Source organism: Mycteria americana, chromosome 2 (assembly GCF_035582795.1).
Source record: "Mycteria americana isolate JAX WOST 10 ecotype Jacksonville Zoo and Gardens chromosome 2, USCA_MyAme_1.0, whole genome shotgun sequence".
Lineage (NCBI taxonomy): Eukaryota > Metazoa > Chordata > Aves > Ciconiiformes > Ciconiidae > Mycteria > Mycteria americana.
Genome location: NC_134366.1, coordinates 103,115,768 through 103,128,495, shown reverse-complemented (window position 1 = coordinate 103,128,495; position 12,728 = coordinate 103,115,768). Strand labels below are relative to the sequence as shown.

At 36.8% G+C, this 12,728-nt stretch overlaps 1 protein-coding gene across 2 annotated transcripts in view; it reads left to right on the top strand.

Annotated features, from left to right (window-relative positions):
- The window catches only part of PTPN3 (protein tyrosine phosphatase non-receptor type 3), a 131,006-nt gene that overhangs the window by 26,121 nt on the left and 92,157 nt on the right, over positions 1–12,728 (top strand). For both annotated transcript variants that reach the window (XM_075494148.1, XM_075494147.1), the window contains exon 2: positions 6,476–6,630. In XM_075494148.1, the coding sequence (XP_075350263.1) occupies positions 6,493–6,630 (138 nt within the window). In that variant the 5' untranslated portion in view covers positions 6,476–6,492. The remainder of the gene's footprint in view (positions 1–6,475; positions 6,631–12,728) is intronic.

The following is a 12,728-nucleotide window of genomic DNA, read 5'->3' as shown; positions in this document are numbered from 1 at the left end:
TTTTTTTAACTTACTGGACTCATTTTCTGTAAAGAATCTCTGCCTGTAAGATCTGTTTTTCTGGAAAACTTAAGATGATAACTAGAATGACTGAAACCTTGTTCGTGCAATTTTTGATAACATATTCTCAGAATGCTTTGCTAGACCTATTTGTTATTTATACAACAGATAAATAATTTTGCTGTGCTGGAATATATCACAGATGTTAGCCACTGGAAACAAACATAAGAAAGCTGTATCTTTAATTGTTTTGTGTTGATTTTAATTTTGGGGCGAAAAGCTTCTATTATAATGATATTGCTGTCTGTCTTAAGAGTGATGGAAAACATGCAGCTACTGCTTTGGAGATTGCGTGTGTGTCTAGACACACAAACTTTCGATGTGGGTATTAACCGTTATTCCAGTTCTAAGTAAGAAGGTGCTGCAAGAAGTCTTTTATTCTTTGTATCTCAATATCGAGGTATTTTTACACCATAAGCTGTAATGCTTAATCGTATAAGGCTTTCATGCTAGTTCTATATTTATAGTTTGACTGATTTTTTTCAAGTCGTGAAGTTTCATCACGTTGTGATACTTACGGCTTCCAAATTTACTTTCTATATAATTTATGATCAATATGTCAGGAAAAGTTTGTGAGAAATAACTATAGATAAGGAGCAAATGATAACCTGCACACATCGCTCAAAATGAAGTTTATCTTTTACTTTTGTTGTTGCTTTAGTAATGCCCTGTAATTTGTATGGAAACTTGCAAATATTGTATTGTGGTTAAATACCTCATGGGATTTTCCTGTGAAATAATAGAGTTGATTTTTATATTAATGGGGAGATATCTAGTTTCTCATTGGGAATGTAGAAAAGATGAAGTGTTTGCTCTGCAGAAGGTGAGAAGAGAAGCTGGTTTTCATAGGTGTTGAGTTAAAATTCAGTCTTCTATTTGGAAAATCTGGCTGGATAATTTAACCCTCATTAAGATGCATTATGATAGATATGGCTTTGAGGTGTGCAAATAATTCTTAACTACATGGGAAGAATAATCGGAATATAGATTACTACAAAAATGTCAGGTTTGCTAGGGTTGGTGTTTTTCTGATAATTTGGGAGATGATTTTAACCAGCAAATAGGGAAAGCTGATGCATGCTGAAGAGCATTTGTGTTGGTTGTCTTAGGGCTATACATTGAAACAAAGACACAGAAACTTAATTTGTTATACCTCTTTGTATTCCCGTTTACTTTATTTCATATCTTCTAAATAAAGCAACAGGTAACCATAAAAATGTAACTTAGTGAAAGGACATACAAGACTTGGCCATGTCTTTAGTACTACAGTTTTTCCCTTCATTGTCAGGGGTTGTCACTCAATGAAAGTGGGTTAGAAGCACTATCCTTTCGTAAATGACATTCCCACAGATTCTGCAATATTTACGATTTTCAAGAGCCCAACATGGAACTATACATTTTCAGTCATGACTCTAAAGAAACTCTGAGAACGCTTAGAGTGCGGTAGTCCCCTCCTAGAAAAAGACATGAGTGCACCCACTTGCAGGAATAGAAATATCCCCATTTATCCAATGAAATGGTGGTAATTAACGATTTTTTTTTATTAAACTATTCACAGTTACATATGGTGTGATTATATGTAGAAGGTCCTTGAGTATATACTCAGAAAATCTGCTCTTGATTTAATTCCTTGGTAACAAACACATAAATGGTAATTATACTGAGAATCAGGTCATAAGTTTCTTTACCAACAGTTCCTAAGCATGTTGAAAAGAAACTAAACGCTGCCACGGAAAAGGGCTTTTAAAAAGTCAGTCTTCAATACAGAAGATGAGAAAAACACATTATTTTTGTTCTGCTTGACTGCAGCGTTATCGTAGGAGAAGGCATGCATAACCAAACTTGTCTAGAAATGTGTTTAATGTACTTGGAAAACATTAACTTCTTTCTGTAGCTGTATTTGTTGCTCCTATAAACCTGTTGCATGGTTTGATTATGGGATGGAATTCCACATGTTTGTTTTATACCTTAGGGTGAAAATAAGTGTGTTTTGGGGGTGGTTTTGTTTGGTTTTTTTAAATTAAAATGTAACTCTCAACTTTCTGGATTCAAGATGCTTATTTTAGGGAAAGGGGAATAATTGTTAAAGTATTCACTTATTGATGATGTTCAAATTTGTCTTAGTTCTTTGTTTTGTTTTGTGAATTAGCTTCCTACCCAGGGCTACAAAGTGGGAGCTTGGATTTGCATGTAATGGCCGGTCCTGGTTGCTCAGGGCTGGAGGCTGATTGCTGGTGTTTAGAGCCAGCCTCTGGTCTTGCCTGAGATCTCGGTGACCCTCCACCTATCCCCGTTGCCGTTGCAGCGTTCTTTATGTGCTTCCATGTACCCCTTTATATTGCACTGGGGTTTGATAAGCCATTGCAGTAGCCTGGGCCTATGTAAAATACAGCTTTAAACACAGGTCATATGTGAAGGAAGAGTAGTAGAGCAGGTGCTAATAACTCAGCTGCTCACCTCTCTTCTGTTCTCTTTCTCTTGCCTTTTAGACTAGGGATTCACAAAGTTGTTTCCTAACAGACTTACTGAGTGTACGGCAGATTAAGCTTAGGACACGCAAAATGACTTAGGCTGGTGCCTGTGGTGTGACACCTGTAAAATAGCTCCTTCAGGAGATTACTGTCTGCAGAGTAATGTTGAAGGCCATGTAGGTGGGAAGCAGAGAGTCCGGCTTTCTCTGCTTGGGACTCCCAGCCGGTGGCAGTTTTCTGGGGCTTGATAAGGCCATTTGAGCTCTAGTTGACTAATGGCTGTGGTGTCCAAACACTCAGCCATTTGTCCCAGCCTTGGCACAGTTTCCATGGTCAGCTGGCACTCTCAAGGATAGCCTCAGCTGGGGCTCTTGCACACTGTAAACAGAAACGGTGAACTCTGACTGTGGTACTGGTTTGATTTTACGTAAAATTGTAAAAATCAACGAATTCCAAGTTTTCATTTGTGAACTCGATGCAAATTGGTCATACTAGCAGGTTTGAATTTCTTGTGATGAATGTCCAAGTTGTTATTTCAGTTGGGGTATCCAGCATATAACCTGAAGATATTAAAACAAGTGTAACTGAAGAAATAGAATTAAAAACAACTGTAACTTTAGTCTAAGACTAAGCACTTCTCTGATTTTATAATGAACAGCAGTATGTAAGTACGTGTTACTGTTAGTTCTTAGATAGCTTTTGTGGATGCTGGGAGACAGCCTGTTAACAGGTTTATGGCATGGAAAAGAGCAAATCTGACTTGCCTGAGGACATGTGGAGGTTCAGCAGTAATAATGCCTATTGTACGATCTCTTTGATAACATTCACTATTCTTGTTACTTTGTGAAAAACTTCGAAATGGAATTTCATCACTGTCACAGACAGCTTTAGGGTGAAATTCCTGTCATCTCTTGTGTCTAGTTGACAGTATTCAACAGAGACTTGGGCTCTTGGGTTTAGACAGTATAATATGGTTTATCGGGGGAAATGGTTGAATTTCATGTAGAAATTGATACATAAGTAGAGAAGAAATGTTAGGGGTTTAAGTTATGAAGAACATAGGGGACCATAATCTGAAAATTAAACCTAGCCTACCAAGTCTACCTCCAAGTATGGGCTAGGTTATCCAGGTGACACACTAGACTTTCTACAGAGCGGGACCTTGGTATGAAATGGACCTGTAATTACTTGTGCTGCTATGCACAGTCAGTTAAATAAAAAACATCAATTTGTTTATTCAGGTTTACTTTTTCACAGTTACAAAAGAGTTTGCGTTTTTGCTTGGTTTTTTTGTTTTTCTGGATAGCAAGCATATATATATATATATATATATATATAAATGTTATTGATGCTATTTTATCGGCTTCTATATTTGAAGCTTGAACAAGTGAGTAGCAAGATCAAGCTATATGGTAACACTTGAAAAAATAATGCTCTGCCAAGGAGTGATTAGAATTAGATATCAAAATTTCCACAAGGTCTTCAAGCATGCCTTGACCTGTATCATGCTCTGCACTAGGAGTGCAGGGGCTGAATGCAATTCTCTTGCTTTCTCCAGGCAGGTCAGGAGCTGAGTGCTGGAGACTCCTGTGTGATCGTTGCTCTCTCCCGAAGCCCAGCTAAGGTGGAAGAGAAGTAGAACACGCTTAGAAAAAGGGAATAGTGGAAGTGTAAGATAGGAAGCATTGGGGGCAGTAGGTGAGAAAGGTTGGGGAATATGAGCAGAACGGTCATGTATAGCATTTTCCCAGGAGCAGAGAAGTCTGTAAGGTCCAGGAGCGTTAGGCATTGCAATGCAGACTGAGCCCCAAAAGCCAGAGCATGACAGTCTGATGAAGTTTTGAATCTGGCTACCAAAAACTTTCTCATCTAGTGGCTGTCCCACAGCGAAGAATAACTTCTCCTTTTACCCATCAGTGGACTAGTGGGTAGAGAGCTATTTCTGCAAGTGAAAAGTTTGGGATTTTTTTTTTTTTTACCTCTGAGGGTGGAAAGGGGAGAAAAAACTGCAGTATAATTCATGTAGTCACCTGGCTTTTTGGTAAAGATAACACAGTGCTGAATAAATGGTTTAAAACTCAGCTGCTAGAAAATTAGAGAATGTGAGAATGAAGGTTTCGTATGCAGTCGTCATGTGTCTTCACCTTCTTGTATGTCCTTGATAATTAGATAACTGCATGTTTTCTTTAGCAATATCCATTCCTGAATAAGAAAGTCCATTTTCTGGATAAAAAATTCAACATACTATGATTAACTGCAGACTGTATATCAAGAACAATTTCAAAGCAATAGGAGTGTATAGTGTTTTATATGGAAATACTGTTCAGAATACACCTAAAGGTCACCTCTTCCTTTTTTCCTCTCCTTTAAAAACAAAAGAAAACAAAAAACCCAAACTCCCAAAGCCACGTCTTTGGGAAAGAGTGGAAAGAAAATACTGCTGATCTCGTAGGAAAAAATGCAATGTGCTGGCTAAATAACTGAGTCTTGGCAACTTATATACACTTTTGATTTCAGAAAATATACGGTAGCAAACTATCAATTGGCTGACAAAAAAAAGTATGTGACAGTACTTGTTGAATGCTTTTGTGTGCCTGACTTCTGAGTTTTCTGTGAGAAGGGAATTGTTTTAGCTGCTTCTAAGTATAGATTACACATCGTTATGCAAGGATGGATCACTGCACTGCTTTGTTGCCTTTGGTAGTCTATACAATTTTGCATCTCATGGCTCTTCATGCATTTCACATTTGCTTTTTGTAGTGATGTGTGAGTAGATATGATGTTCCAGAATTTTAAGTGATTTTATTCTGAATTGCTCAGTTTCTTCAGCTGCTTAAAAGAAAAGCCAGCCTATGTTTTAAGGCAGATAAAGAAATAAGGGGAGATTGCAAAATAGTCTTGACGTTGGTCCTGTCTAGCTTGGCCAGCTGTCTGGGAAACACTCATATTATGCAAGTCTCTTTGTAGCTAGCCTCTAGTAAGTGAGGTATGATTTGGTAATTGGTATGGTAATTAACCTGGAAAACTATCCTCTGCTTCGCTTGCCAACTGGCTTTATGTGCTGTGATGTTAATTGGTAAACTGATCCAGTGAAGAGAGGCTTAAAATGTTTACAGGCTTGACTGTATTTAATTCATCTCTTATTTCAGTGAATGGCTCTTTACTGTTTGGTGGTTTGGTTTTTTTTTTTCATTTGTGAAAACTCTTTTTCAGAGTTTTGGTGTTCATGAAGATTTTTTAAAAAAAAAAAAAAAAAAAGAAAAAACCAAACTCCAACAAAACAACTTCTTTTTTTTTTTTGTCAGATGTTCTTCTCAGATATAAATTTCTGGCTTCATGAATTTATGTATGCTAGGCTGTAAAATATTGACATGCTTTTAATGTTAATTCTGATTGCCTTACATAAGGTGCTTGTGTGTATATATTCCTGAAACAAAATGCTATTTGACAGACGCGATCTGCATTAACTCAAGACTGTTTTGTCAGTTGAGAGTAAACAGAATTGTTTTATTGCAGTGAAACTTGTATGGTAGATACAGAAATATGTAGGAAATGTATAAGGGGTTGAGGGATTTACTAGTTAACAGATGATAAAAACTTGTCTTGACATTGCCTTCCTGCTTTATAGTATGTGTTTGGGTTTTTTACTGATTTAAACTAAGGCAGTGGCCCATGCCTAACCTGAGTACACGTTACAGGGGTTACCTGTGATTCTCTTAAGCTGGGTGCATTTAGGACATGGAAGCCCCTCTATATATGCATTTATGTTCTGGTTTACAATGTGCTCATTTTACAACTTATTCTTTTATATAAGAAACATTTGTTACTATAGGTATTTGGGGTGTAATGAGGCCTTCACGATGTTGTAGGTTTCTCTGAAAAAACATAGATGAAACATAGTGAATTGTAAGAACGATTATTAAACATAACTTTTGTTTTTATAGGTTATTCAGCAATAGTTATGAACTCCCGTTTACGAGCCTTAGGTGGGAGGATAAATAACATACGAGCATCGGACCTACCAAAAGAGAAAACCCGATCAGAGATAATCTGTAACGTCCACTTTTTGGATGGCTCAGTACAAAGCTTCAAAGTCAACGTAAGTTTGGAAAACTACTTTTTTTTTTAAATACATAGAAATTTGTTTGAAAGCTGAAGATCAAATGTGGGACCCTAAGGCATGGGATTTCCAAAAGATGTTGAAGATGTAGCTTTGCCATTATAAGTTGCAGAATTGCTGGTTATGAAATGGATTTATAAAGCGCAATTTCAGTTTTCTTTAAAGTCAACCAACTGAAATGTCATAAAACTACAGCATGCAGATTGTATCTGGAAAAAGGTCTTCTGTATGATACGGGAACCATGAAGAAACAGATCTGGTGGTCATTATCAGCTGTGAATAAGTAATTCATATTTAAAGGGAACTCCCAAATTTGGATGTGCTCCTCCTTTTCTCCCATCAAAGGAATGGTAGTGCTAAAAGGAGGAGGCCTTGTAAATTCCTGTAGTGATGTCAGTACCTATTTTCTGAAATGCAGATGATGTAAATAGTGAAGACATCATGGCTTAGTAGGACAGTTCTGTTCAGTCTTTTGTTCTTCAATGTAGTCTCTTTATCTGGGAGTGTGGAGGGAAAGGGGATTAACAGAGGTTTGCACTCTACATTTTTACTGTATTTTATTCTGTAAATATTTTGGTTTATAACCTTCAGTACTGATTAAAAGTATTAGTTCATTTTTGAATGGAAACAAAGGAAATACCTTCACTCAATCAATTTGCAGTAGAATTATCTGATGATGTAGAAAAACTATGGATGAATTTAAGTATAATTGTGTGAATTTGTGTACATGATACTTCTTTTATCCAATTTACCTTATTTGAGAAGAGGCCTTATGCTGCTTCTATGAGGAAGCTGCGTTGTTGGATATCTTAGATTATGCAATGCTTTCTTATAGGAGATTCAAATCTTCACCTGAACACTGTGTTTTCCTGAGTATTATTAGAGTTCTCTTTGCAGACTGATTTTATTTTTGAACTTTGGCTGTTAGATATTTATTGAAATAGAAATTAGTAGATAGGTAAACATGATTTTCATTCTAATTCTAACTATTTTCATTCTAATATATACAGAATTAATCTTGTATTTTAGTATATATTTTATATACTATATCTGTATGTGTATTTATATACGTGTATGTATATGTATGTATATATATATGAAGTAGCTAACATTGGGGAGTGGGGTACAAGGAGAGTAGGTATGTAAGAGAGAGCAAAACATTAGTATACAATTTCCATTGTTGGTCTCCAGCATGCCCTATAGGATTGCCTTGTCTGTCAATGAACTAGCATAATTGCCCTCCCCTCCTGCACAAGGACCTTTGAAAAATGAGAAATTTAAAGCTTTTTGAAATCCATGCATAGTAGTGTATTCTTCGGTGTAAACAAGTGTTTACGTAGCTTTAGATGTAGCACTTGGCCTGAAGTCCAGCACTGTACAAGTCAGCTTTGTGCTTCTCATTTCATCCTTCAAGCAGTGAGTGCAATATGATAAATGGGAACCATTTTGAAACTCCGGACCCAGCTGATTTCTCTCCCTGCCTTCAGCGTACCCCCACGGTATCCCTGCTGGTTACCTCCTTCATCCAGGAATTGGAAGGGCCTCCTTTACTGCAGCTGTAATGCTGAACTGCCGTAGGGGTAATCCAGGACCCATTATTGCTTTATTGAAAAGAAGCGGGGAGCATGGCTACCCCACTATGTTACGGGCTAACGCAAGGAAGAGGTTTACCAGAAGATGTATGTTCTTTGAGTACTGAGCTTTTGTACCAGTACTGAAGCTTTTGTACCAGTACTGCGCTTATCTGCCAGGATGGCTCTTCCTGATTATCTAACCTTGATGTCTGCCTAAGAACAGGCTTTGTCCCTCTCTGGTTGTGTTGCAAGGCCCAGTTCTCAAAAGCGTTTGAAGCCGCTGTGGAAAATTTATCTGAGTTCTGCTTATGTTAACAGAAAATATTCAGCCTCCTGAAGTTTGTGCCTGAACGTGTGTGTTTTTATTTTAATTGCCAACATCATTCAGTTTTATGTCTGTGAGCAAAGAGGAACTCGGATCTGTGGTCAGTCTGGGAATCAACTAGGCATGTATTGAAGGAAAATAAGTTTTGCTCTGAACAGATTTTCCCCACTAGTGAAGTCTTTGTGTTGCTTTAGAGAAACTGTTTCTCATATCAAGACGTTGATTTATAGATCTGATTTTGCTCCATACTTTACTCATTTCTGGATGCCAGGTCAATTGATAATTCTATATTTTTAAGAAATTAAATATGCATATCGCATGGCATGATCATCCGTAAGACAAATCAACAGCAATGTATTTAATGTAGTAATACATTATTAAAATGAAGGTGCTTTCTGAAATGACTAGACATAGATACAAGATACATGGATAAAAAGACATAGTATGTCTTGTGAATGTTGTAAATACATTTTCTAGTTTTTTACTTTCTCAGTTTTTACTGTTATTGCTGAAATCTGTTGAATTCTTTTCTCCTGTCTGAGTTTGGAGAATTGGAGCTGAACAGGATCACCTCTTTTAAAGTATAAGGTGTAGTGTTTTTCTCTTTGAAAACTTCAACGTATCTGTGGAAAATTAAGGTTGGGAATTTTTCAGGGTTATATGTTTGGGCTAGTGGTACCTCGTGATTTATGAAGGCTCTAAGTTTGGATATATGTTACACTTTGAACTAATATTAGGCTAATATTCATGTATACATAAGTATGCTTTACATTCGTAGACAGGATTACACTTTTCTACTACAAATAGTGTAAAGTGAATGGGAAAAAGCAGAATACTCAAAGCTTGGCCTTTGTCCATTTAATAGCATAAATGGAATCAAAGACTCCTCCCATTCTAATGACAACAGACTGAAAAATACTGAGCATTGCTTTGTCATGTAGCAGCTATCTGAACACAGAATTCTTAGTGCAAGAGGATTTCTTTCTTTCAAAGGCATAGTGGGATTATATAGAAAAATAACATCAAAGAAAAGAAACATCAAGGGTAAGAAGAAACTAGAGAGAAATTTGCTTTGAGTTTAAGCAAATATATATTCCTATGTTGTCATTTCCAATATCTTGTTGGCACTGCACAGATGCTCAAGACTAGTAAATTTGAGGTGGATTTAAATTTAATACAAAGATGGTAGATTAGATAGTCTAAACTTACAATTTATTGACACACTGAAAAGAACAACTTACGTATTTTGAAATTTTGAACTAGTACTAAGGGACATCTTTAAAATGATGGTAGAACACTCATGGTATCTCCAAATACTGAACCTTTTAGAGAACAGGGAGAATAGACTTTCTTTTCATTCTGTAGCAACACGATCTTTATAGAGCCCACACAGCTGATTTTCATCAAACTTTGTTGGCAAACTGCATGGGTTTATGAAACTTTCAAAGTGATAGCTATAGGGGTCTCTATCATTCTGCTAGATGGTACTTTCTTTTCCCAGTGATTGTATCTGTAGCAGTGTGAATGAAAACCAAATATCCTAAAACTGGGCAAAGGAAGAAGGAAGGTGGATTTTGCTTATGAAGTAACCTGAGGGACTATCTATCTATTGAGAAACTTGAAGAAAGCTGCATAATTTGTTTCCTGCAAATTTGTTCTTACTAAGTGCTTATCCCAAAGAATATCAGTAGCCTGACCAACTGTAAATAAAGACTTAATTTCAAGAGAGCAGTGCCATTTTTCTCCTGGATTTTTGGCTTTGGCACAGTAGTGAAGTGATAGGCTTTTTTGTTCATTGTTTTTATTTAAAGGCATTTATACTACAGTTTTGGTGAATCTGAAATTTGTACTGATGGTATCACAAAGAGTTAATCAGTATAACTTGTGGTATGTGCTGTTCTCAGGTCATCGTTATCAAGAAAGTTCACATGGGAGTACAGACAGACACATTCCACTACATTGCTTACAGTTCAAATAGAAATGTATGTTAACTCTGCAAGGCTGAAATGGCCTTTCTTGTCTTTCCCCCATTATGCATTTCAGTATTTAGATGGAACATGTCCAAAGTCCAGCCAAAGAGTAGAAGGTGCATGTAAGCTAAGAGTTGGAAACCTTCTTCTTTCAAAAACACATTTGAGACAAAGGCTTGACTGCACTTGGTATGGAGTGTTGCACTTGATTTTAACTATATCCAGGTTTTCTTGAAGCCTCCCAATAAATTTCAGGTGTTTGAATTTTGTGATAAGGTTAATTCACTTCTATCCCTGATGTTACCTCTGCCTTGTTCTAAGGTTATAATGCATAAGCTTTACACATGGGGAAAATGTTAGTTGTCATTCTAATACATACAGAATGTGCTCACGTACCATGTTTGGGTGTGTTTAATAGGTGTATATTGAGCAATAATGTAAATTTATTTGCAACTTTTGGTATAAACATGCAGGAATCTTCCATTATTGCTCTACTTTGGTCATTCCTGGTAAATGAGTCATTTGGGAATTATGCGTCTCAATTTCCAGTAAATTGATGTTTGTGAAGGGATAAAATTTACAGTGTCAAATCATTTCTGTATTGCACTGTCTTTCCGAGTTGATGCTTATGTCTTAGTACTTGTGATTTTTGCTTTTAGAGTAGTTGGCTTTTAGTAATAGGGTTTCTTTCTAGAAATAAAATGATTAGGCAGTAATAATGAGAAAAGCTGCATGACTTGAAATTCAAATAGTAAGGAATGTTTTTCCTTCCCCACCATCTCAATTAAGCTCCTTCTTCTAGTATTTGAGAAGGAACACGATGGTTACAATTAACACCAACAGTTACTATTGGTATGTTTAAAATAATGGGCAGAGATACAAGTCTTAAAGGTTCTTTTTGTTTGTGGGGGTGAGTTATAATTTTAAACCACTCATAGTAAAATGCAATGATGCAGAATTGTTGGACCATTGTCACTAAGTTTTCATACTGGATATTGTTTGATAATACAAGATCGTTTAGTGCTAATCTGTGTCCCTGCACGTTGAAAGAACTGCTGTATGAAGTTTCAGGCTGGCAACAAATATTTCGTTTTATATTGAGACAGATCAGTATACAGTATGACTGGAAAACAGTAAGACACTATGAAATTTGATGATGCCTTTGAGGGCAGTGAGAAAGTGATCTGACCTACAGCAGGCTTGTTAGTCTTAGCCCTTCGTGGGGCCTGACTTCATAATAAATGCTGAAGGAAAGAATTAGTGGAGGGGAGATTTTTCCAAAGCTAGAACTGGAATGACTAACCTCATGTATATGTTTGTTTTAAATCATTTTTGAAGCAGAGGAAATGCAGTGGGTCAAAACTCTGTGGGCTTGGATAAATATTTTGTATGACCTTTATAAAGGAAAATACTGTGCTGGAGTGTATGGAATCCCAAAGAGTTACGGGATGGGCAGGGAGTTGGCTCAAGAGGTGGCAGTAGATCTTGCCGAAAAGATGTTAAACAGTGCAAGGACATTAGTAGAGTTCTTGACTGTCAAATGTCATTAACATGTTGCTATTGAATCTTTTCCAGTAAATCAAAAATGTAAGGTTTGAGTCATTATTAACACTAAAAAAGATACAGGAATACGGGGTAGCAGATAATCTATCTTGAACAAGGAGTAATTGCAGTGAGGAGGGAAATCAGTAGTGTAAACTAATAGCTTTCATAAGATGAGGTAGTGGGTTTTTTTTAAGCTCCATTTTCAGTTGCAAACAATAGAGGAGGAGAACACTGGTAGTTTGCAGGCTGAGCTGGTCAGGTGTTATTGTTCTGCAAAAGGTGAGCACTATTATGCACCAGGCAGAAATCTTCAGCCAATGTCAAGGAAGTATTAACAGTGTTAGTCTTGGCATGGAGGCCACCCTCCGGGGAATGTCACATGTGGATCCTGGCTACTCGCAGACAAAAGAGGGAAGTTCCAGTCAGGCCGGCATAGAAAGTACAACTAGGATGCTGTGCAAAAGTCTGGACCTAAGGAAAGATGAGGCTGTTCTGTTTATTCTAGCTAAACAAAATCTTGCATGCTCTGAATAAGAGCATCAGTAAATACATTCCAGGAAGAGAAAAGGACAGAATTAGCAGAAGAGCAAATAATTTAGCTGTATGTAAAATTAATGTGGAAATTAAAAGAAAGTGTAGCACTTTGTTCAAGCTTATAGGCAT